The sequence below is a fragment of the Pecten maximus genome, chromosome 11 (assembly GCF_902652985.1).
Source record: "Pecten maximus chromosome 11, xPecMax1.1, whole genome shotgun sequence".
In the NCBI taxonomy this organism is placed as follows: Eukaryota; Metazoa; Mollusca; class Bivalvia; order Pectinida; family Pectinidae; genus Pecten; species Pecten maximus.
This window is the reverse complement of record NC_047025.1, coordinates 19581999-19607938: the sequence shown is the minus strand read 5'-3', so window position 1 is coordinate 19607938 and position 25940 is coordinate 19581999. Positions and strand designations below refer to the sequence as shown.

Sequence of the window (25940 nt, the reverse complement as noted above, 5' to 3'; positions counted from 1 at the left end):
TATCCTCATAAAATATCCACTGACATATTCAAAAATAATTCAACATTAGAATTATTTTAATACTGTAATATTCATTTACAGTATTTTCTTAATCAATTTTCTATGAACAAAACCTGACAAAGAAGCAAGTAGGTTTACTTTATTCCTGTCCCTTATTAGATCCAGTTGGGTATGTCTGATATCATATAATCAAATCAAATCAAAGAGTACAGGAATTTGTCTACAAGGGACACATCTGCCTCCTGGAGCCGCCTGTGTAGGTGCCAGTAGTATACGTCTAGGATCCATGTATATATATGCTTTACTATACAAACATGAATTACTTTATACTTGTGGATGACTACAATCCAGATATAATGGTTTACGTAAACATCAGCTATTTTACCACTTAGAACATGCAATCGCGTACGATTGTGGTGAACAATTTGCGTTTATTGCTCCCTCTTCAAGCACAGGTGGCTCCACCTATTGACATGAAAAGTAACATTAGTGAAGTAGAAAGGTCTCCCTATTAAGGAAGCCTGGTTATGTAACTTATACCTGGTATATTTAACAAGATTGTACTTCAGCCAAGGACTTCAGGAAGCCATCACTGTATTACATGGAATCTAATATTACAACCAAGTCGATAGTGAGCATTGATGACATGTGTTCAGCTTGAAACTAAAGTTACAAAGGAAATTATTGATCAGGACCATTCTGTAATAATGTATATGTTACTGTTAGGTCATAATGTATCCAGTATTTTGTAATACATTTATCTTTTTAACTTATTGATGTATGTCTTCTTTTGTGTTATATATAAAAGCATGTGACTACATGGTTTCATTACCTACTAATATTACATGTAACTACTTCCTGTTTCATTGTGTACTACTATTACATGTAACTACTTCCTGTTTCATTACCTACTAATATTACATGTAACTACTTCCTGTTTCATTACCTACTAATGTTACAGGTAATTACTTCCTGTTTCATTACCTACTAATATTACATGTAACTACTTCCTGTTTCATTACCTACTTATGTTACATGTAACTATTTCCTGTTTCATTACCTACTAATGTTACAGGTAATTACTTCCTGTTTCATTACCTACTAATGTTACATGTAACTACTTCCTGTTTCATTACCTACTAATATTACATGTAATTACTTCCTGTTTCATTACCTACTAATGTTACATGTAACTACTTCCTGTTTCATTACCTACTAATGTTACATGTAACTATTTCCTGTTTCATTGTGTACTAATATTACATGTAACTACTTCCTGTTTCATTACCTACTTATGTTACATGTAACTACTTCCTGTTTCATTACCTACTAATGTTACACGTAATTACTTCCTGTTTCATTACCTACTCATGTTACATGTAACTACTTCCTGTTTCATTGTGTACTAATATTACATGTAACTACTTCCTGTTTCATTACCTACTAATGTTACATGTAACTATTTCCTGTTTCATTGTGTACTAATATTACATGTAACTACTTCCTGTTTCATTACCTACTAATGTTACATGTAACTACTTCCTGTTTCATTACCTACTTATGTTACATGTAACTACTTCCTGTTTCATTATACCTACTAATGTTACACGTAATTACTTCCTGTTTCATTACCTACTAATATTACATGTAATTACTTCCTGTTTCATTACCTACTCATGTTACATGTAACTACTTCCTGTTTCATTATACCTACTAATGTTACACGTAATTACTTCCTGTTTCATTACCTACTAATATTACATGTAATTACTTCCTGTTTCATTACCTACTAATGTTACAGGTAACTACTTCCCATTTCATTACCTACTAATGTTACATGTAACTACTTCCTGTTTCATTACCTACTCATGTTACATGTAACTACTTCCTGTTTCATTGTGTACTAATGTTACATGTAACTACTTCCTGTTTCATTATCTACTAATGTTACATGTAACTACTTCCTGTTTCATTACCTACTCATGTTACATGTAACTACTTCCTGTTTCATTACCTACTCATGTTACATGTAACTACTTCCTGTTTCATTATCTACTAATATTACATGTAACTACTTTCTGTTTCATTACCTACTCATGTTACATGTAACTACTTCCTGTTTCATTGTGTACTAATATTACATGTAACTACTTCCTGTTTCATTACCTACTAATATTACATGTAACTACTTCCTGTTTCATTACCTACTCATGTTACATGTAACTATTTCCTGTTTCATTACCTACTCATGTTACATGTAACTACTTCCTGTTTCATTACCTACTCATGTTACATGTAACTACTTCCTGTTTCATTACCTACTCATGTTACATGTAACTATTTCCTGTTTCATTACCTACTAATATTACATGTAACTACTTCCTGTTTCATTACCTACTAATGTTACAGGTAATTACTTCCCGTTTCATTACCTACTAATGTTACATGTAACTACTTCCTGTTTCATTATCTACTAATGTTACATGTAACTATTTCCTGTTTCATTACCTACTCATGTTACATGTAACTACTTCCTGTTTCATTACCTACTAATATTACATGTAACTACTTCCTGTTTCATTACCTACTCATGTTACATGTAACTACTTCCTGTTTCATTACCTACTCATGTTACATGTAACTACTTCCTGTTTCATTACCTACTAATATTACATGTAACTACTTCCTGTTTCATTACCTACTCATGTTACATGTAACAACTTCCTGTTTCATTACCTACTAATATTACATGTAACTACTTTCTGTTTCATTACCTACTAATATTACATGTAACTACTTCCTGTTTCATTACCTACTCATGTTACATGTAACTACTTCCTGTTTCATTACCTACTAATATTACATGTAACTACTTCCTGTTTCATTACCTACTAATATTACATGTAATTACTTCCTGTTTCATTACCTACTTATGTTACATGTAACTACTTCCTGTTTCATTACCTACTTATGTTACATGTAACTACTTCCTGTTTCATTGTGTACTAATGTTACATGTAATTACTTCCTGTTTCATTACCTACTCATGTTACATGTAACTATACTTCCTGTTTCATTACCTACTAATATAAGGTGTGTGTCTTGTCATTTACTATCCAGGTAATCCTTATCCTCATTTTAAGATCAGTTACTAATTATGTACATGATACTAAATATATGCCTGATTCTGATATTTTTGTCCTCCACAGACTGTTTAGATGTCCTGAATCGAGGTCACACCACAAGTGGTGTGTACTACGTAACACCAACATACTCATCATGCTCAATTCCTGTTTGGTGCGACATGGACACACCACCTGGCGGCTGGTTACTATTACAGAAAAGAAAAAATGGTGCTGTCGACTTTGATCGATTTTGGAATGAATACAAAGATGGATTTGGTAATGTGGTTTCTGAATTCTGGATAGGACTGGACAATATGTTCCTGCTGACAAACCAGGACCATTATGAGCTTCGAGTTGATCTGTGGGACTTTGACGACAACCGCGTGCATGCCCTTTATAAAAATTTCAAAATTGATGGGGAACGTGACAAATACAAGCTTCATGCAAGCCATTATGAGGGAAGTGCTCAAGACAGTTTAGAAATGCATAAAGGTATGAAGTTTAGTACGCCAGACCAGGACAACGATAACTGGAATAACTATCACTGTGCTCGGGAGTGGTCATCTGGATGGTGGTACAATAACTGTTGGTCTGCATTACTCAACGGACAATATCACAATCGCTCAGATGTTAAATTTAGGGGAATAACATGGAATAATTGGAAACACGAACAACTTGCACGAACAGAAATGAAAATTCGTCCCAGCAGACTTTATCATAACAATACCGTGCCACACAAGAGATAAAAGTTATATAACTAAGAGTCAGTATTCCTAGTGGAAACATCTGTTGCTGTGATCAAATGTTTCAATCAAGTGTCTTAATGACAATGACCAAACTCTTGGGCAGCAAAACACTTGATAGCAATAGAAAACTCATACTGCATGACTGACACATCATCAGCCAAGTACTCCACAAACCAATTGTGCAAAGCCATGCACACAAACTTTTGTACAAAGCAGAATGAGACTCTTAAATCCAATGTTTAAAGTTCCTGAGTGACAAACAGAGTGGTCTATGGACAAAAGATTGGAACTTATAACTTATAAGTAACTTTAAACCTATTACATTCATCATTGTTGGGCTTAGGGCTAATTTGCAGCTGTGATACCTTGAGTTAGGATTATATGTTTGGTGCTAGACATAATGTTTTAGCAGACATTAGTACTCCTCCCCCACTAACCCTGGTATACATCAGACTGGAGTAGATTATTAGTAATGGGAAGTAGAGAGTAATTTAGACTGATGTAAATAGCCAAAAGACTATATGTCTGCTTCCAGGCAGTTGTCATATACTCAAAGAGAGGTGATATTACAAACAGGAGAAATGGTGCCATGTACAATATTTTTTATACGATTTGTACCAATATTATACAAAGGCCAGTATTATGAGGTAAGGGCAATCACACACATATGTATGCATGGCTGAGCGAGCATTTGTTATTTTATTCCAGCCACATCGCTTTATAACTACTCATGAGCATTACTTTATGAATATTCATGAAACTCCTTTTTTTTAATTGGTACTGTCTTATTATAGAGATCTATACACTTTATCAGGGCTTTTCTCCTCCCTGGCTAAGAAAGTAAGACCCAAAAAACTTATATATGGAATACTGTGATTGTGCACATTTTAGCTGTCACCATATCATAGCTAATTATATGTACTTTCAAAAACTGAATTAGGAAGGTCCTGATCCAAGGGTCCTTCATATTGTTTTGTGTAAGTCATATTGTGGCTGACACACAAATTCATCAATATAGCTGTAATTTGACATTTTATGATGTGTTAAAATATGTGTACACTAAAATATGGACATTTACAGTATACAGAGGAAAGTGAAAGAGGCGAAAGTTATTGTAGAGTGAATGTAAGTTACATATTGTTTGATGAAAATGTATTAAGCTATTTATAGGCTAATAACTCCAACAGTAAATACATACAATGTGTTTACCTTAAAAGGCATTCAATATATTAATAATTCTCATTTACATTTGATGTTTGTCATCTTATGTTAAAAATCAAAACTCACAAAATTTGATAATCATGTATGTTTGACTGATGGCCATTCTATCAAAGCACGCCAAAATGATGACATCTATGACTTGAGCATGTCTTCTTCCAAACATTTCAAAGAAAAATTGTCAAGCCATATATATATATAAGCAATAAATGTATATAACCTAGCTTGGCATCATAAGATAGGCGAAGCCCAGGAAGGACTTCTAAAATGGCAGTAAAACTGATTTGTATCTGCTAGAACTGATTTGTGTTTACGTCAATTGATTCGTTTCCACCAGAAATGATCTGCATCCAGGACAACAAAATGGTATCCGGGGCAACTGATGTGTGTCAAAAACAAGTGATTTGTGTCAAAGACAACTGATGTGTGTCAAAGACAAGTGATTTGTGTCAAAGACAACTGATGTGTGTCAAAAACAAGTGATTTGTGTCAAAGACAACTGATGTGTGTCAAAAACAAGTGATTTGTGTCAAAGACAATTGATGTGTGTCAACGACAATCAAGGACTACAAATTTCAGAGATTTGTTCAAGACAATTGATTTGAAACAAAGACAACTCATCTTTGTCAAAGACAACTGCTCTCTATCCAGGATAGTACAATTGTATCCAGAACAATTGTCTAGTGTCAAAAGACAATTGTTTTGTGTCAAAGACAACTGATTAGTGTCAAGGACAATGGATAAGTGTCAAAGACAATTAATTTGTATCCAAAACTGATTGGTGTCAAAGACAACTGATTTGTTTTTAAGACGACTAATTTGTGTCAAAGACAATTGATTTATGTCCAAAACAATTGATTTGCATCCAGAACAACTGATTGATGTCAAAGACAACTGATTTGTTTCAATGACAACTGATTTGAATCCAGCTCTTTCCTAGGTATAACTGACAATTGACAGTGATATTGGATTGTAAATATAGGTATACTACAACAGTTGGTTCTTTCTGAACAGCAGTGGGATTTTTCCATTTACACGGTACAGGACATGAAATGGCACAAATTTCTGTTACTGGATACAATATTCTGGATAAATTTCCCTATGCATCCTGGATATAATGACAAACTGGATACATTGATAATCTGCATAAACTGACTCCTGGATACAATGGCAGCCTGGATATGATAATTATCTGGATACAGTTAGGTACTCATCTTTTTTAATATGAAGTATACATTTGTACATTAAGGATATGAATTGTGGCATAATTGGTAAACATGATATGGGAATGTGACCTTTGAACTTTGGTGACTATGAAAAGGTTCATACAGGCATTCTTACACAGCACAGAAGTCTGTCTTACAGCAAGCATGTGAACTACAATGGGCCTGGCAGAGAATGTGGCTCAGAGACATGGCCTCATTGTGACCTTGTGTGAGGCTCAGGGACATGGTCTCATTGTGGCCTTGTGTGAGGCTCAGGGACATGGCATTGACACATGTGTGAGGCTCAGGGACATGGTTATTGTTTCAAGACCTGATTGTGTAGGCTCAGGACTGATCTTGATGTGATTGGTGTGAGGTAGGACATGGTCTCAATTGTGCTTTGTGAGGACTCAGGGCATGTCTCATTGTAGCCTGTAGGTTGAGGCTTCATGGACATGGTCTGATATGTGGCCTTGTGTGAGGCTCAGGACATGGTCTGATTTGACCTTTGGAGCTCAGGCACATGGTTCATTAGTCTGGGAGGTCAGTTGGCATGCTCATTGTTCTTGTGTGAGCTCATTGCATTGTGGCCTTGTGTGAGGCTCAGGGACATGGTCTCATTGTGGCCTTGTGTGCGGCTCAGGGGCATGGTCTCATTGCGACCTTGTTTGAGGCTCAGAGACATGGTCTCATTGTGGCCTTGTGTGAGGCTCATGAGCATGGTCTCATTGTGGCCTTGTGTGAGGCTCAGGGGCATGGTCTCATTGTGGCCCTTGTGTGAGGCTCAGGGACATGGTCTCATTGTGGCCTTGTGTGAGGCTCAGGGACATGGTCTCATTGTGACCTTGTGTGAGGCTTAGGGGCATGGTCTCATTGTAGCCTTGTGTGAGGCTCAGGGACATGGTCTCATTGTAGCCTTGTGTGAGGCTCAGGGACATGGTCTCATTGTGGCCTTGTGTGAGGCTCAGGGACATGGTCTCATTGTGACCTTGTGTGAGGCTCAGGGACATGGTCTCATTGTAGTCTTGTGTGAGGCTCAGGGACATGGTCTCATTGTGGCCTTGTGTGAGGCTCATGAGCATGGTTTCATTGTGGCCTTGTGTGAGGCTCAGAGACATGGTCTCATTGTGACCTTGTGTGAGGCTTAGGGACATGGTCTCATTGTAGCCTTGTGTGAGGCTCAGGGACATGGCCTCATTGTGACCTGTGTGAGGCTCAGGGGCATGGCCTCATTGTGACCTTGTGTGAGGCTCAGGGGCATGGCCTCATTGTGGCCTTGTGTGCGGCTCAGGGACATGGTCTCATTGTGTGGCCTTGTGTGAGGCTCAAGGACATGATGTCATTGTGCCTTTGAGTGGTGTTCACAGACATGGTCTTGTTATGGCTTTGAATGAGGACTAGAGCTAAACTGCCCAGCGGTAAGAACAGAAACCTAAATAGACAGGTACACTTTGTGATTGTAATAAAACAGGTGCTTCACTAGAAAATATGTGTTCCATGAGATGATGTTCCAAAGTGTCTTAATTTTGTCACATTGCCTTTTTTGCCTTTGATCAATGAATGTTATTGCTTGATCATGGTACCTTATATTTGTTTAAATGCTCTGCTAATGTGTAATAAAACATATAAAACTTGTTAAGTTGTTCTGAATGGATTACATATGATATTACATAAATGTATAGAGGCAATTTTATGTCTTCAGCAGTTTTTATTGGGGGTCCATTCTAAACAGAATACACCTCACTAGACCGGTCATACTTAAGTCACGACTCAATGAGAATACACCTCACAACAGCTGTCATACTTAAGTCACGACTCAATGAGAATACACCTCACTACAGCTGTCATACTTAAGTCACGACTCAATGAGAATACACCTCACTACAGCTGTCATACTTAAGTCACGATTCAATGAGAATACACATCACAACAGATGTCATACTTAAGTCACGACTCAATGATAATACACCTCACAACAGATGTCATACTTAAGTCACGACTCAATGAGAATACACCTCACAACAGCTGTCATACTTAAGTCACGATTCAATGAGAATACACATCACAACAGATGTCATACTTAAGTCACGACTCAATGAGAATACACCTCACTACAGCTGTCATACTTAAGTCACGACTCAATGAGAATACACCTCACTACAGCTGTCATACTTAAGTCACGATTCAATGAGAACACACATCACTACAGCTGTCATACTTAAGTCACGACTCAATGAGAATACACCTCACTACAGCTGTCATACTTAAGTCACGACTCAATAAGAATACACCTTACTACAGCTGTAATACTTAAGTCACGATTCAATGAGAATACACATCACAACAGCTGTCATACTTAAGTCACGACTCAATGATAATACACCTCCCAACAGATGTCATACTTAAGTCACGACTCAATGAGAATACACCTCACTACAGCTGTCATACTTAATTCATGATTCAATGAGAATACACCTCACAACAGATGTCATACTTAAGTCACGACTCAATGAGAATACACCTCACTACAGCTGTCATACTTAAGTCACGACTCAATGAGAATACACCTCACTACAGCTGTCATACTTAAGTCACGACTCAATGAAAATACACCTCAATACTGCTGTCATACTTAAGTCACAATTCAATGAGAATACACATCACAACAGATGTCATACTTAAGTCACGACTCAATGAGAATACACCTCACAACAGCTGTCATACTTAAGTCACGATTCAATGAGAATACACCTCACTACAGATGTCATACTTAAGTCACGATTCAATGAGAATACACATCACAACAGATGTCATACTTAAGTCACGACTCAATGAGAATACACCTCACTACAGCTGTCATACTTAAGTCACGACACAATGAGAATACACCTCAATACTGCTGTCATACTTAAGTCACGATTCAATGAGAACACACATCACAACAGCTGTCATACTTAAGTCACGATTCAATGAGAATACACCTCACTACAGCTGTCATACTTAAGTCATGATTCAATGAGAATACACCTCACAACAGCTGTCATACTTAAGTCACGACTCAATGAGAATACACCTCACTACAGCTGTCATACTTAAGTCACGATCATGGTTTCATTGTGTACTTGAGTCGAGGTCATGAGCATACTCATTGTCTTAGCACTTGTGGGTGAGGTCAGGGGCATGAGTAAATTGTGTGCTTGGTGAGCTCAGAGACATGGTTTCATTGTGCATTGTTGATGTCTCAATCGACTCATGAGCCATACGCCGATGTGGCCCTAGTGTGAGGCCTCATGAGCATGGTCTCATTGTATCTTGCGTGAGGCTCATGACTGTCTGCGATATGTCAGCACTTGTGTGAGGCTCACAACATGGTTCTCTTTGTACGCTGTGTGAGGCTCAGGGACATGGTCTCATTGTGGCCTTGTGTGAGGCTCAGGGACATGGTCTCATTGTGACCTTGTGTGAGGCTCATGAGCATGGTCTCACTGTGGCCTTGTGTGAGGCTCAGAGACAGGGTCTCATTGTGACCTTGTGTGAGGCTTAGGGACATGGTCTCATTGTAGCCTTGTGTGAGGCTCAGGGACATGGCCTCATTGTGACCTGTGTGAGGCTCAGGGGCATGGCCTCATTGTGACCTTGTGTGAGGCTTAGGGACATGGTCTCATTGTGTGGCCTTGTGTGCGGCTCAGGGACATGGTCTCATTGTGTGGCCTTGTGTGAGGCTCAAGGACATGATGTCATTGTGCCTTTGAGTGGTGTTCACAGACATGGTCTTGTTATGGCTTTGAATGAGGACCAGAGCTAAACTGCCAAGCGGTAAGAACAGAAACCTAAATAGACAGGTACACTTTGTGATTGTAATAAAACAGGTGCTTCACTAGAAAATATGTGTTCCATGAGATGATGTTCCAAAGTGTCTTAATTTTGTCACATTGCCTTTTTTGCCTTTGATCAATGAATGTTATTGCTTGATCATGGTACCTTATATTTGTTTAAATGCTCTGCTAATGTGTAATAAAACATATAAAACTTGTTAAGTTGTTCTGAATGGATTACATATGATATTACATAAATGTATAGAGGCAATTGTATGTCTTCAGCAGTTTTTATTGGGGGTCCATTCTAAACAGGATACACCTCACTAGACCGGTCATGCTAAAGTCACGACTCAATGAGAATACACCTCACAACAGCTGTCATACTTAAGTCACGACTCAATGAGAATACACCTCACTACAGCTGTCATACTTAAGTCACGACTCAATGAGAATACACCTCACTACAGCTGTCATACTTAAGTCACGATTCAATGAGAATACACATCACAACAGATGTCATACTTAAGTCACGACTCAATGATAATACACCTCACAACAGATGTCATACTTAAGTCACGACTCAATGAGAATACACCTCACAACAGCTGTCATACTTAAGTCACGACTCAATGAGAATACACCTCACTACAGCTGTCATACTTAAGTCACGACTCAATGAGAATACACCTCACAACAGCTGTCATACTTAAGTCACGACTCAATGAGAATACACCTCACTACAGCTGTCATACTTAAGTCACGACTCAATGAGAATACACCTCACTACAGCTGTCATACTTAAGTCACGACTCAATGAGAATACACCTCACTACAGCTGTCATACTTAAGTCACGATTCAATGAGAATACACCTCACAACAGCTGTCATACTTAAGTCACGATTCAATGAGAACACACATCACAACAGCTGTCATACTTAAGTCACGACTCAATGAGAATACACCTCACAACAGATGTCATACTTAAGTCACGACTCAATGATAATACACCTCACAACAGATGTCATACTTAAGTCACGACTCAATGAGAATACACATCACTACAGCTGTCATACTTAAGTCACGACTCAATGAGAATACACCTCACTACAGCTGTCATACTTAAGTCATGACTCAATGAGAATACACCTCACTACAGCTGTCATACTTAAGTCACGACTCAATAAGAATACACCTCACTACAGCTGTCATACTTAAGTCATGATTCAATGAGAATACACCTCACTACAGCTGTCATACTTAAGTCACGACTCAATGAGAATACACCTCACTACAGCTGTCATACTTAAGTCACGATTCAATGAGAATACACCTCACTACAGCTGTCATACTTAAGTCACGACTCAATGAGAATACACCTCACTACAGCTGTCATACTTAAGTCACGATTCAATGAGAATACACCTAACTACAGCTGTCATACTTAAGTCACGACTCAATGAGAATACACCTCACTACAGCTGTCATACTTAAGTCACGATTCAATGAGAATACACCTCACTACAGCTGTCATACTTAAGTCATGATTCAATGAGAATACACCTCACTACAGCTGTCATACTTAAGTCACGACTCAATAAGAATACACCTCACTACAGCTGTCATACTTAAGTCACGACTCAATAAGAATACACCTCACTACAGCTGTCATACTTAAGTCATGACTCAATAAGAATACACCTCACTAGATTTATGCAATATACAGATATTATAATTCCACTACCTTCAATTCAACTTCTACATAAAACAAGAGTCACCATTTATGCAAAATCTGTTCCCCTTCCTCCAAGGATGTTTCTGACCAAATTGGGTTCAAATCCATTCATAACTTTATGACTAGTAGCGATTTAAAGGAATTACCTCTATTTCCCCTATTCGGCCCCGCTCCTTTGGCCCCTTGGGGGTCAGAGTGACCATTTATGCAATATCTGTTCCCTTTCCCCCAAGGATATTTCTGACTAAATTAGGTTTAAATCCATTCATAACTTTATGACAAGTAGCGATATAAAGGAATAACCTCTATTTCCCCTATGGGGCCCCGCCATTTTGGTCCCTCATGGGTCAGAGTCACCATTTATGCAAAATCTGTTCCCCTTCCCTCAAGGATGTTTCTGACTTAATTGGGTTCAAATCCATTTATTACTTTATGACAAGTAGCGATTTAAAGGAATTACCTCTATTTCCCCTATGGGGCCCCGCCATTTTGGCCCCTCAGGGGTCAGAGTCACCATTTATGCAAAATCAGTTCCCCTTCCCCAAAGGATGTTTCTGACCAAATTGGGTTCAAATCCATTCAATACTTTATGACTAGTAGCGATTTAAAGGAATTACCTCTATTTCCCCTATTGGGCCCCACCCATTTGGCCCCTCGAGGGTCATAGTCACCATTTATGCAAAACCTCATCCCCTTCCCCCAAGGATGTTTCTGACTAAACTGGGTTCAAATCCATTTATTACTTTATGACCAGTAGTGATTTAAAGGAATTACCTCTATTTCCCCTATGGGGCCCATTTGGCCCCTTGGGGGTCAGAGTCACCATTTATGCAAAATCTGATCCCCTTCCCACAAGGATGTTTCTGACCAAATTGGGTTCAAATCCATTCATATCTGTATGACAAGTAGCGATTTAAAAGAATTACCTCTATTTCCCATATTGGGCCCCGCCCATTTGGCCCTAGGGGGTCAGTCACCATTTATGCAAAATCTGTTCCCCTTCCCCCAAGGATGTTTCTGACCAAATTGGGTTCAAATCCATTCATAACTTTATGACTAGTAGCGATTTAAAGGAATTACCTCTATTTCCCCTATTGGGCCCTGCCCCTTGGGGGTCAGAGTCACCATTTATGCAAAATCTGATCCCCTTCTGCCAAGGATGTTTCTGACCAAATTTGGTAAAAATCCAATAAGAGCTTTTTGACTAGTAGCGATTTGAAGCAAATGTTGACAGACAGACGGACGACGGACGGATGGACGGACGGACGGACGACGGACGGACGGATGGACGACAGACGCCGTGCCATAACATAAGCTCACCGGACCTTCTTAAGCTTATACAATAATCATAATCTGAGTAACCCAGATGTTTATCTTTCTAGCTCCCCCAAAGCCATCATAACAGGATCATAAGAGGCCTAATAGGACTGTATCACTTACATGCTCTTCAGCCAATGAAGAGGATTGATGGATTTATTAGTCTTGAATTAATCGCACAATAATTTATAACCCTTTACCTCAAACACCACTGAACAAACATAATAATACATTTAATACCCATTGAATTGGCTACTCATGAAAAGTTCTTCAAAGCTTTTACAATGTTTGACAGCTGGGACCATGAATACGTTGGTTAAAGTCTATCAAATGTCCTGACTGGAAACCTCATGGTAATGGTGAAGAACCTGTTTGTAGGTAAACAAAATAAATGATGGACAGCTGTGAGTTATAATTAGTGTAAGCACATACCAATCAAGTTATGTGGCAGACAAATCCCTAAAAAATCAAACAACCATATCTATAGCCAAGTATATAGAAGGGTGCAAGGCCAAAATTCAGTATACAACACAAAATTCAGTATACAACACAAAATTCAGTATACAATATTCAGTATACAATACAAAATTCAGTATACAACTCTCCACCTTTTCAAGGTAATTGATAAGCACAACAAGATTGGTGAATTTAGGCAAAAGAGCAAAAACCAGAAAGAGCCTTGAAATATCTCCCATTCCCATGACTTATATAATAGGTCTGATGAATGGCAGTGAACTCTAAGCTAGGAAGTTACAGGCCAGACAGAAAGAGAGTTGATCCCCCACCTGAGATAGACAATACTATAATAGACTCCATCACAGACAGATGTATAAAAATCACATGCCTCCGATTACAGGTAAACAAATACATTCAATTCAAACAAAACAGAATATTCTCAGTTGTAACTGGTTAATACTTTAAATAAACAATATAGCATGTGAGTGCAAGTCTATCAGAAATGAAATATAGCACTATTACATTTTTACTAAATAAAAAATGTAGACAGAAGAAAATGTCACCACATCTAACATTTGTAAAGGTTTATTTTCAAACAGATGGTATATAGTGTTACAGTTATTGTGAAAGCTGTACTCAGGAAACACACAAAGACATGGACACCACAATTGTACCCGGAACAATGTTTCTACACCTATCACAATCATGACCTGCCATAAACATATCAATACATCAAGTTTCAGGAATGTTTGTATTATTATAAAGTTGTCTATATATTTGTAATAAACATTCTACTGACCTCTATTCCAAAACTCATTAATTACATTCAAATTGTATGTCCAATGACAAAAAAACAAATTAATTTCTTGAAAACATCCATCTAAAGTGCAGCATCACATTACTGTACTTGATTACAGACAAGTTTGAACCAACAGATGATATTTTTTCTCTGGAGACACTCCTAGTCTATTTAAGGTGTGGATACTTTCTTGAACTGAATTTTCTACATTAACAGTGCAGAAAGGTTTGAGTAATTCTTAAAAATCCTTTTGGGACAGAATTGAGCACATCCATTAAGGATACAAGGATCACCACAGATTATATACTAACAAGATCAGGATCATCACCCAGTACATACTAACAAGAGGCCCATGGGCCTTAACGGTCACCTGAGTTATGATATATTTTAGCATATTTGGCCCCTGTGACCTTGAATGAAGGTCAAGGCCATCCATTTGACCGACTTGGTAGCCCTTCATCCCATCATGTTACATACCTAATATTGGGTCTCTAGGCCTTTTGGTTATCAAGAAGAAGTCATTTAAATATTTAAGTATATTTGACCCCTGTGACCTAAATTGAAGGTCAAGGTCATCCATTTGAACAAACTTGGTAGCCCTTCATCCTAGCATGCTACAGACCTAATATTGGGTCTCTGGGCCTTATGGTTATCAAGAAGAAGTTGTTTGAAGATTTTAGCATATTTGACCCCTGTGACCTTGGATGAAGGTCAAGGTCATCCATTTGAACAGACTTGGTAGCCCTTCATTCCAGCATGCTACAGACCTAATATTGGGTCTCTGGGCCTTTTGGTTAACAAGAAGAAGTCATTTAAAGATTTTAGCATATTTGACCCCTGTGACCTTGAATGAAGGTCAACTTTATTCATTTGAAAAAACTTGGTAGCCCTTCACCCCAGCATGCTACAGGCCCAATATTAGGTCTCTGGGCCTTTTGGTTATTGAGAAGAAGTTGCTTAAATGGAAAAGTTGACACCGGCCGGACGGGCAGGTGAGCTAACTAGAAGTTGCTCTCAGGCAAATCAGAATCGTAGGATTGCCGAATGTTGTTCACTTCAAGTCAAATTGATTTCATCCAACCTTAGCAATCTCAAATACATCATACTTGCCCAATATTATGACCCTAGGTCTTTTGGTTATTGAGAAAAAGTCCTTTTGAATATTTCAACAGATTTGACCCTTGTGACCTTGAAAGGTCAGACATATACACTCACAACAAACCTTTAAACACAGACAATAGTGAGATTGAGCTGACTAAATAATTAACAGTTTATTCTTCTTAATAAACTCAAATGAATCCTAACATCTTATGTAAGAATGGCAAGTGGCAGTCATAATGATATTCAATTCTTCTCTGTAAACATAGAATCTTTTTCTGTCTATACTATATCTATGGCATCACAATTATTAATAACTTGGTTTGTTCTTTCTATAATCATACACATACATTCAGGTCTACTTTACATACAAACATACATTCAGGTCTACATACAAACTCTCCAGACTAACACATCTGCCCTGACAAATATAAAACAGGACGTACAGACGGTAAGAATCCCAGGCCTTTAAGACCTACATCAACATGTTACTACGAAAACCTCATGAAGAGTGTTATCGTTTACATGCTCCTTACAGATAATCAGAAAATTAGATCACAAAACTCCATCATTCTATCAGACACAGAAAACATTTAACTAGAAAAACAAGAAGAAAGTTGGCGTATTGGAGGATCTGTATATCGGACATAGAAATGGGATTCCTGGTGAATCATCCATATCCAAACATTTATGTTGCAATGAAATCAAATTATAAGTCGGTCTTATCCTAATACACACAGAATCTGAAGAAACTCGGTTGTTACAAATGGAAGGACAGACTGGCTCTGAAACTCTGTGTGTATCGTCTGTCAGGTACAGGTAGACAAGGAGTGTATCTATTAGCTTTACCTTGAAATAAAACCTATTTCTGTCAGACCAAATTAAATACCTTTTTACCGTGACTGCAGTTCTGACAGAACCATAGCAAAGCTTCGATAAAACAACATTTGCATTCAGTTTCTGTGCCAATACTGCTAACACTAGGTGTCTCTCAAGGAGGAAAAATAACCTGAAACATTGACAATAAGCAGTGGCTTTTATTATGTTTTGGTAACAATTCCATGGATTCTTTTCTAGACTGGATTATATTCAAGATGATTAGAGCTGCACGCCGACTGCAGTAGATTTCCCCAGAACGATTTACAAATTAGAGTTGTGTCTAAATACTTGACATACCAAGCTGAAGGCATTCACGCTTAACAAATCATTAAATTATTCATTACCACAAAATATAAATGTATATAATAAAGAGGTTTTATTATACAATCCGGGCCAACAACATGGTAAAAGTTCACAATTTATTTCCAAGACCTCCTTGTATTCAATCTTTCCTTGCCTTATTTTCAAGATTTTAAATTATCAGGTACTTCTGTTCTATGTCTGTTCACTCAATGAGGACTGACACCAAGTAAGTCTTTTACTTCTACCTGTCCCTTCACCTGTTTCTTAAAGCCATCCCCCTACCTTCCCTTCACCTAGAATGTTTCTTAAAGCCATCCCCCTACCTGTCCCTCCCCTACCTGTACAATGTTTGCACCCCCCCCCCCCCCTTCTACCTGTCTCTCCCCTACCTGTACAATGTTTGTAGCCCTCCTCCTACCTGTCCCTCCCCTTCCTGTCCCTCCCCTTCCTGTCCCTCCCCTTCCTGTCCCTCCCCTTCCTGTCCCTCCCCTTCCTGTCCCACCCCTACCTGTACAATGTTTGTAGCCCTCCTCCTACCTGTCCCTCCCCTACCTGTACAATGTTTGTAGACCTCCTCCTACCTGTCCCTCCCCTTCCTGTACAATGTTTGTAGCCCTCCTCCTATCTACCCCTCCTCTACCTGTACAATGTTTGTAGACCTCCTCCTACCTGTCCCTCCCCTTCCTGTACAATGTTTGTAGCCCTCCTCCTATCTACCCCTCCTCTACCTGTACAATGTTTGTAGCCCTCCTCCTACCTGTCCCTCTCCTATCTGTACAATGTTTGTAGCCCTCCTCCTACCTGTCCCTCCTCCTACCTGTCCCTCCTCCTACCTGTCCCTGTTCCTACCTGTCTCTCCCCTACCTGTACAATGTTTGTAGCCCTCCTCCTACCTGTCCCTCTCCTATCTGTACAATGTTTGTAGCCTCCTCCTACCTGTCCCTCCTCCTACCTGTCCCTCCTCCTATCTGCCCCTCCTCTACTTGTACAATGTTTGTAGACCTCCTCCTACCTGTCCCTCCTCCTACCTGTCCCTCCTCCTATCTGCCCCTCCTCTACCTGTACAATGTTTGTAGCCCTCCTCCTTCCTGTCCCTCCCCTTCCTGTCCCTCCCCTACCTGTACAATGTTTGTAGACCTCCTCCTACCTGTCCCTCCCCTTCCTGTACAATGTTTGTAGCCCTCCTCCTATCTGCCCCTCCTCTACCTGTACAATGTTTGTAGCCCTCCTCCTACCTGTCCCTCACCTACCTGTACAATGTTTGTAGCCCTCCTCCTACCTGTCCCTCACCTACCTGTACAATGTTTGTAGCCCTCCGCCTACCTGTCCATCCCCTACCTGTACAATGTTTGTAGCCCTCCTCCTACCTGTCTCTCCTCCTACCTGTCCCTCCTCCTACCTGTCCCTCCTACCTGTCCCTCCTCCTACCTGTCCCTCCCCTAGCTGTACAATGTTTGTAGCCCTCCTCCTACCTGTCCCTCCTCTACCTGTAGTACAATGTTTGTAGCCCTCCTCCTACCTGTCCCTTCACCTACCTGTACAATGTTTGTAGCCCTCCTCCTACCTGTCCCTTCACCTACCTGTACAATGTTTGTAGCCCTCCTCCTACCTGTCCCTTCACCTACCTGTACAATGTTTGTAGCCCTCCTCTTACCTGTGTCTCCTCCTACCTGTTGCACAATGATTTCTTACCAGTTTGCTATTTCATACCCTACTTTTCTAACTTTCAAAGAACATCAAATCAATGTCAGAGAGAGGATAATACTCTTGTCCATGCACAAAAATAAGAGAATAAAAACATCCACTTTATGGACCATTTTGATTTCTGGCTACAATCTGGTTTTGGTCAGTTTCTAAGTTCATTGTTCCTTTCAATAAATGTCATATATCTGACAAGTAGAACATGTAAATTTGATGTTTCTGTACCTCGTTATAGTGCTATCAGTGATAAAACTCCAGTAAAACACAGTGTTTAGACCCTGACAGCCAACCCCACAACTGTTATGATCAGGTTATGTAGGGTTTTACACCCAGAATGCCTCCCATTGAGCTGTAAAGGTCACAGGGGTCATAGCAGACCAAAAACCTTCAAAACCTAAAAAAGAAAAGGTCAGAAAAAGTTCAAAGACAAATTACCAAAAAAAAACAATTTGTAACTTTCACTTGGCAAGTTATTTTTGTCTCTTAACACCTGTTATGAATTTCCCATAATTCCGACCATCCCTGATGTTGATATATAAAAATATGTATCTCTATAAGTTGAAAAAATATTAGTCTAGCTACATTTCCATTGAACAATTTACTCATCATATCAAAAGAACTTTGATTACATATCAAGGAATTAATTAATGCATGCACATACAAAAAATTTAGATTTGCTGCTGTTAACTGCGTAAATTGCTAGGTACTGCAGCGTGCAGTAGAGCTGTCATGATACACTTTGACCATGATCTCATACACATTAAACAATAGTATCACGATTTGATAACCTTTATTATAAAATATATATATTAAATGAAAGGTAAAGGAAACTATATGCTTTAAGTATAAAACCATAAGAACCTTGCCGTCAAACATGGTAACCTAAAGTGCTTTTTCCACAAAACAAATCTTAAGTTTGGCAGCTAGATCATCAATGATTTTCAGTTCTCTTTCCTCCACTATTAAATGATTTGTGAAAGTAGTATCCTCATCTCTGATTGGTTGTAGGTTGAACAATCAACCAATAAAATGAAGTGTCTCATGGACATTTTGGATGAAGCAACACACTGTAACTTTCTAATCATGATGAATAGAAAAAATCCAGAAAAATTACATGTATCATGAGTCAAAGATATTTAACTATGATAAGGGACATCGCAGTGATTTGCAATGCCTCTGGTGTAATATGGTAAAATAAGTGGAATGGTAAGAATTGTGTTATACTTAGTTATAAATGCTGATATAGTGATCATTATGTCACATAAAAGCCAATCTTTGACACGAGCTTAAAAATCAGTCATAACTTCTGCATAAATCCTCCGTGATAAGAGAGTGCGGAAATGGGAATTCTTGGATTAATACATTGAAATGTAAGTGGCACATGCTCTAGCTGGGCTTCATACTGGAAAGTTACTGCAAAACAGATACAGAGGTTTCAGAAACTCCCAGCCTTGGAATTGACTTTAGAGGACAACATTAATAGAACCTTTTCACATGCTTGGACCACACTCTCTTCATATTAGTCTCGAAATCAACACTTTGGCTTCCTGGCTTTCTGTCTGAGGTACATAAAGATGTCCTTTGGTCATTTTGACGAACATGAATAACCTGAGAAAGGTGTTTCACTGGGGGAGAAATGACTTGCAACATTTGTTTATCTGAAATCCCTGTTTTGGGTTGTTGTTTTTTTTTCCACATTTAATCCCCCAATTATTAGTTATAAGTGCAGGCAGATGTAATTCATGTAATACTAAAGCTTTGAATGTAAAATAATGACCGTCAATACCGCATACATTCGGAGTGAACACGAACTCTACTGAATCCCATTCACAGCTCTGTTTGTACCTCAGCCCCAGGAATGGGTTAATGGCAGAAGAGGATTTACATTACAGCCATTAAATATGGCGGCCATTAATCCCTCACAATACTTAAGCACCCAGACATGGAGTTGGCGTATGCTCAAGCGAAATAACTTTTTCGTTAACGTGAGACTAGTCCAGTCAATCATGTGTTTCCTTACATTCCTGTGAAGATGTGGTTGTTATGATGTAATGTTGATATGCTTGTTAGCCCTTTGTAGTGAGTTTAACATTAAGTGAAATGAACGTTGATGGGTGCTGTGACAGCTAAGCCTGTCCTGCTCCATGTAATAGTAACAATACACAGTACAAAGGATCTTTACATCTAAACTAAGAGGTGACCCACTGACCTAGTTTAAGCATAAACTTGAACATTTGATTTAGTCCGACCCACTGACCTGGTTTAAACATAAACTTGAACATTTGATTTAGTCCCACCCACTGACTTAGTTTCAACATAACTTTAAACATTTGATTTAATCTGACTCACTAACCTAGTTTCATCATAACTTTGAACATTTGATTTAGTCTGACCCAATGACCTAATTTAAGCATGAATTTAAATATTTGATTTAATCTGACCCACTGACCTAGTTTCAGCATAACTTTGAACATTTGATTAAGTCCAACTCACTGACCTGGTTTTAACATAACCTTAAACATTTATTTAGTCTGACCCACTTACGTAATTTAAGCATAACCTTTAAAAAAATTATTCAAACTAGCTGACTTAATTTCCTATCTTAAACATAACCTTGAACATTTTATTTAGTCCAGGTGACCTAGTTTCCTAGTTTAAGCATAATGATCTCTTACACCTAGAACATTTTATTTAGTCTGACCATATAGCATATATAGTTTAATCATAAACCTAGAGTAATTCAATTTATTATGTTTATAGTAACAATGACCTTATTTTTCTTGATACACAAACTTATACAAAGGGCAATAATTTGATAACAAATTTCATGTAAATCAAATCAGAAATTAAAACAGTAATGCAAGGGATGGAAAATTTCATTCAGAGTAATAATGACCCCCTTTTACTCCAGGATCTGACTATTAAATCTAACAGGTTCATACAAACAAATAATACATATATATATATACTTTTATTTGATTAACCATAATTATTCTTAAAAACTTTCTATGTAAGATGACACACCTACCACATGGATGTTATGTGATGACTGATATATATGCTAAGTACTACCCCTAAACTTAAAACCCACTTCTCATTCCAAAACATTAGGTAGGAATGTCCCGTCTATACAGTCCATTACTATTATTTGTGAATCTGTGTAACGACAAAAAATTTTTTACTCATATTTGCTTTCATTAGGTAATGGAGACATACAATTAGCAAAATATCAGAAAAGACAATCAAATGTATGTTTTACGACTCAGCAAAATGTACAAAAAAATAAACGACTTGATAATATGAGAATATATTTACTCCCTACATGTTAATTGCATTCTCAGTGTATACTTACAGGTGTTCTAGTAGACATCAATCATATGTACCTGTAATCAATTACATGTACAATTGTACATACTTAACATTTCACTGTATACAAATGTTCTCCTGTTTACCGTGACAATCTGTGGTTACCATAACGATTTCTGGTCCCAGTATCACAATGGTTTACGAGTCATTAACACATCCCCATCACGGCAGTCACTTCATTACCATCAAATATGTCTCATTACTAGAATAGGTAGCTAAATTACCATGAAATCTTGATAATTGGTCAGTCAGAAAAAAAGACTGTCTCGAAAATAAGATACGTTTTTCTGGAAGGAAAAAAATATCTTTAAAATAAGTAATTTAAAGTTACCATGGCCCTTTTTGTTCAAAAAGGTGTTTAGTTTAATCACTTGATTAGTGAGAATCTCATTATACTCTCTTACTACAAAACCTGTGTGTGTATAATAGGCAGGTAGGAATAGACTAATGAGTGTTATAGTTTATAAAATTCTGTCAAGTTAGTTTTACCACAAATGATTTTATCAGGATTTTAAAATTGTGAAATTTGAACAACAGGGCCCTGTTTGTAGGCCTACTAATACCCTGAGGATGTGACAATAGGTGACGGCTACATCAACTGTGTTTAATGAAATGACATCTGAAGTTCTTTAAAATGGGATAACAATACTTTAAATTTTATTTTCAGCAGTGCATATTTATACAGAAAGCATTATTTATTTAAATATAATGGCTTTCAGCGGGTAAAGGCATAAAAGGTTTGAAAATAAGTCACACTCGGCATGCAGTCACAGGAAGCACCTGGAACACAAGCTGGTCTTAAAATTAACTTGATAATTAAAACTCTATGTCTTGACATTAACCTTGGAAATAAGCTGGTTTTGAAATTAACCTGATAATTAAAACTCTATGTCTCGACATTAACCTTGAAAATAAGCTGGTCTTGAAATTAAGACATGAAATTTTAATTAATTATAATATAAAACATGACTTATCTATTTAAAGATTCTAGTGTATAAATTTTATGTATGTCACATTACCACAAATATCTATACATGATTACCACAAATATATATAGATAATTACCACAAATATATATAGATTATTACCTCAAATATATATAGACAATTACAACAAATATAAATAGATTATTACCACAAATATATATAGATAATTACCACAAATATATATAGATTATTACCACAAATATCTATAGATAATTACCACAAATATATATAGATAATTACCACAAATATATATAGATTATTACCTCAAATATATATAGATTATTACCACAAATATATGTAGATAATTACCACAAATATCTATAGATATTTATCACAAATGTATACAGATAATTACCACAAATATCTATAGATAATTACCACAAATATATATAGATAATTACCACAAATATATATAGATAATTACCACAAATATATATAGATTATTACCACAAATATCTATAGATAATTACCACAAATATATATAGATAATTACCACAAATATATATAGATAATTACCACAAATATATATAGATTATTACCAAATATATATAGATTACCACAAATATATAGATAATTACTACAAATATATATAGATTATTACCACAAATATATATAGATTATTACCACAAATATATATAGATAATTACCACAAATATATATAGATAATTACCACAAATATATATAGATAATTACCACAAATATATATAGATTAATACCACAAATATCTATAGATTATTACCACAAATATCTATAGATTATTACCACAAATATATATAGATAATTACCACAAATATATAGATAATTACCACAAATATATATAGATAATTACCACAAATATCTATAGATAATTACCACAAATATATATACATGATTACCACAAATATATATAGATTATTACCTCAAATATATATAGATAATTACCACAAATATATATAGATTAATACCACAAATATATATAGATAATTACCACAAATATCTATAGATAATTACCACAAATATATATAGATAATTACCACAAATATATATACATAATAACCACAAATATATATACATAATTACCACAAATATCTATATATGTACCACAAATATATATAGATAATTACCACAAATATATATAGATAATTACCACAAATATATATAGATAATTACCACAAATATATATAGATTATTACCACAAATATATATAGATTATTACCACAAATATATATAGATTATTACCACAAATATATATAGATAATTACCACAAATATATATAGATAATTACCACAAATATCTATAGATAATTACCACAAATATCTCCAACCCTTGATATGACAATGGTCTGTACTTTGAGTGATTTATTACCATAATCAGTGTTACCTATCATAATGGCCTCATTACCATAATCAGTGTTACCTATCATAATGGCCTCATTACCATAATCAGTGTTACCTATCATAATGGCCTAATTACCATAATGATTGACTCGTTATGATCTAGTGACAATCATTTGTTTCATTACTACTTCATATTTACCATGAAAACTCTACTGAAAATTTGCCAAACATGTCAATGAAATGTACTTAGACATCAGCCATCAATATACAAGTTATATACAGATAAGATAAAAGAGGACTTCTGTTCACTCAAATTCACAGCCAAAATAGCTTATCCTCTGAGAGATCTTACCGCTCTATCTGACATAGGCTACTATTCTTCTCCAAGATAACCCAGTTCTCTTACCAAACTCATCACTCAAAAATCATAGATAATGAAACTTGGTGTTGGGCTGCTATAAAAATTGTTATTCTGGTAATTCTGGCCTCTCAGCTCGAAATACCCCACATAATTCTGACCCATCAACCTGACATACAACTCGTAATTCTGACCAGTTTTATTTTCTCAGTAATTTACACTTTACTTCAAAGAATTTCCGGGTCAAAACCTTTATTGTAACATAACAAGTTTATCAGAGGTTTAAAAAAAAAACTGAATCTGCCCCACACAGAGACAGTATTCTGATCATTAAGTGTCTGGTAAAATGAAATGACAGGTACGATTGAGAAAATTAAAGAAAACTAGATATCTAGACAAATCACCAGTATGCAAAACAGCTAGCATCCCTCTCACACACACACACCTAAATCACTCATTCAAGATGTTAAAACAAACAATGATCAATAACTTCATCAAAAGTCAATTAAATCAAGCTCAATGTGGTCATAGAACAACACCTGAAGAACATTGACATCTGAAGTTGTTGATATTACAGAAAGTCTTACTTCTTAGAAGGTAACACAGAAGATACCAAAACATGACTTTATCAGGCCATTAATGAAACGAGCATCCTCAGGTGGGCGATTCCTCAGAGCATTATAAATAAATTGTACTGTGATACCTTTCGTAACAGGTGATGTATATCCCGGGGAACATTTATAGTCACACGTCATTTAACAGATACACACGAGGGTCATTGGACGGTATGTCATAAAAAAAGATTAAAACAGGGATATAATGTACCCACATTTTCTGGCTCCAAGGTTCGTCAAAGTTGTTGAAATTATTAGAAAATCCCTAGATGTTTAAGCAGCAATTTAATCTTAGTATTATTGAAATAGATTTTAATTAGGTCTTTCACTAGGCCTCCTTACTAGACTTACAAGTCATTGCCGAGATGACTGGATTTTCAGACAATTGTTGGAATAAGTTGAGTGAGATTTTGCCAACTGTGATTCATATATAGCACTACTAAATGACATTGTCGCAACATATTTGCATCCTCTTGGGGACTGTTTAATGATTAGATGATTCCTGGACATCTTATAAAATAAAGATAAGATAAAAAAATATTCAAATCATAGTGGTGGATATGAATTCAGTGAACTCTTAATTAAGAAATGGAGATACTGATGCTGACTGCTTTGGGAATAGTTTCAGATTAAATTGCAACTAAAATCTTGATAAGCCTGGAATCATGGCCGTGTGTGGCAGTTGGAAATAGGTAGTATAAATTACTGGTAGATTCTAGCTTAACTCCAGCAAAGAGACAAACTATTCCACATTGACACTGCATGAAAGTGGGAGGTTACTGGCTTGTATCATAGGTACATGTATTGCATAATGAACTGGCTATACCATGTGGGACTCACAGAGGCTTTTTACAGGGACCTAGCTGTTGTACATGCCTGGAGTGTGGAGAACGTGTGTATAA

The 25940-nt window shown here is 36.8% G+C and overlaps 3 protein-coding genes across 5 annotated transcripts in view; 2 read left to right on the top strand and 1 right to left on the bottom strand.

The window, feature by feature from the left end:
• The window catches only part of LOC117337660 (fibrinogen-like protein 1), a 77420-nt gene extending 72132 nt beyond the window's left edge, over window positions 1-5288 (top strand). For both annotated transcript variants that reach the window (XM_033898752.1, XM_033898751.1), the window contains one exon: window positions 3210-5288. In XM_033898752.1, coding sequence (XP_033754643.1) covers window positions 3210-3871 — 662 coding nt within the window. In that variant the 3' untranslated portion in view covers window positions 3872-5288. The remainder of the gene's footprint in view (window positions 1-3209) is intronic.
• LOC117337659 (protein disulfide-isomerase TMX3-like) overlaps window positions 1-25940 on the bottom strand; it is a 293186-nt gene that overhangs the window by 185205 nt on the left and 82041 nt on the right. The window lies entirely within an intron of this gene.
• Window positions 5518-10327, top strand: LOC117337661. 2 transcript variants are annotated; one of them, XM_033898753.1, is made up of 3 exons: window positions 5518-6564; window positions 6896-7003; window positions 9689-10327. In XM_033898753.1, the coding sequence occupies exons 1-3, from the start codon at window positions 6472-6474 to the stop codon at window positions 9836-9838; spliced, it is 351 nt and encodes a 116-aa protein (XP_033754644.1). In that variant the 5' UTR covers window positions 5518-6471; the 3' UTR covers window positions 9839-10327. The 2 variants fall into 2 exon arrangements, with proteins under 2 accessions (XP_033754644.1, XP_033754645.1); XM_033898754.1 differs by having other exon boundaries at window positions 5518-6570; window positions 6902-7003.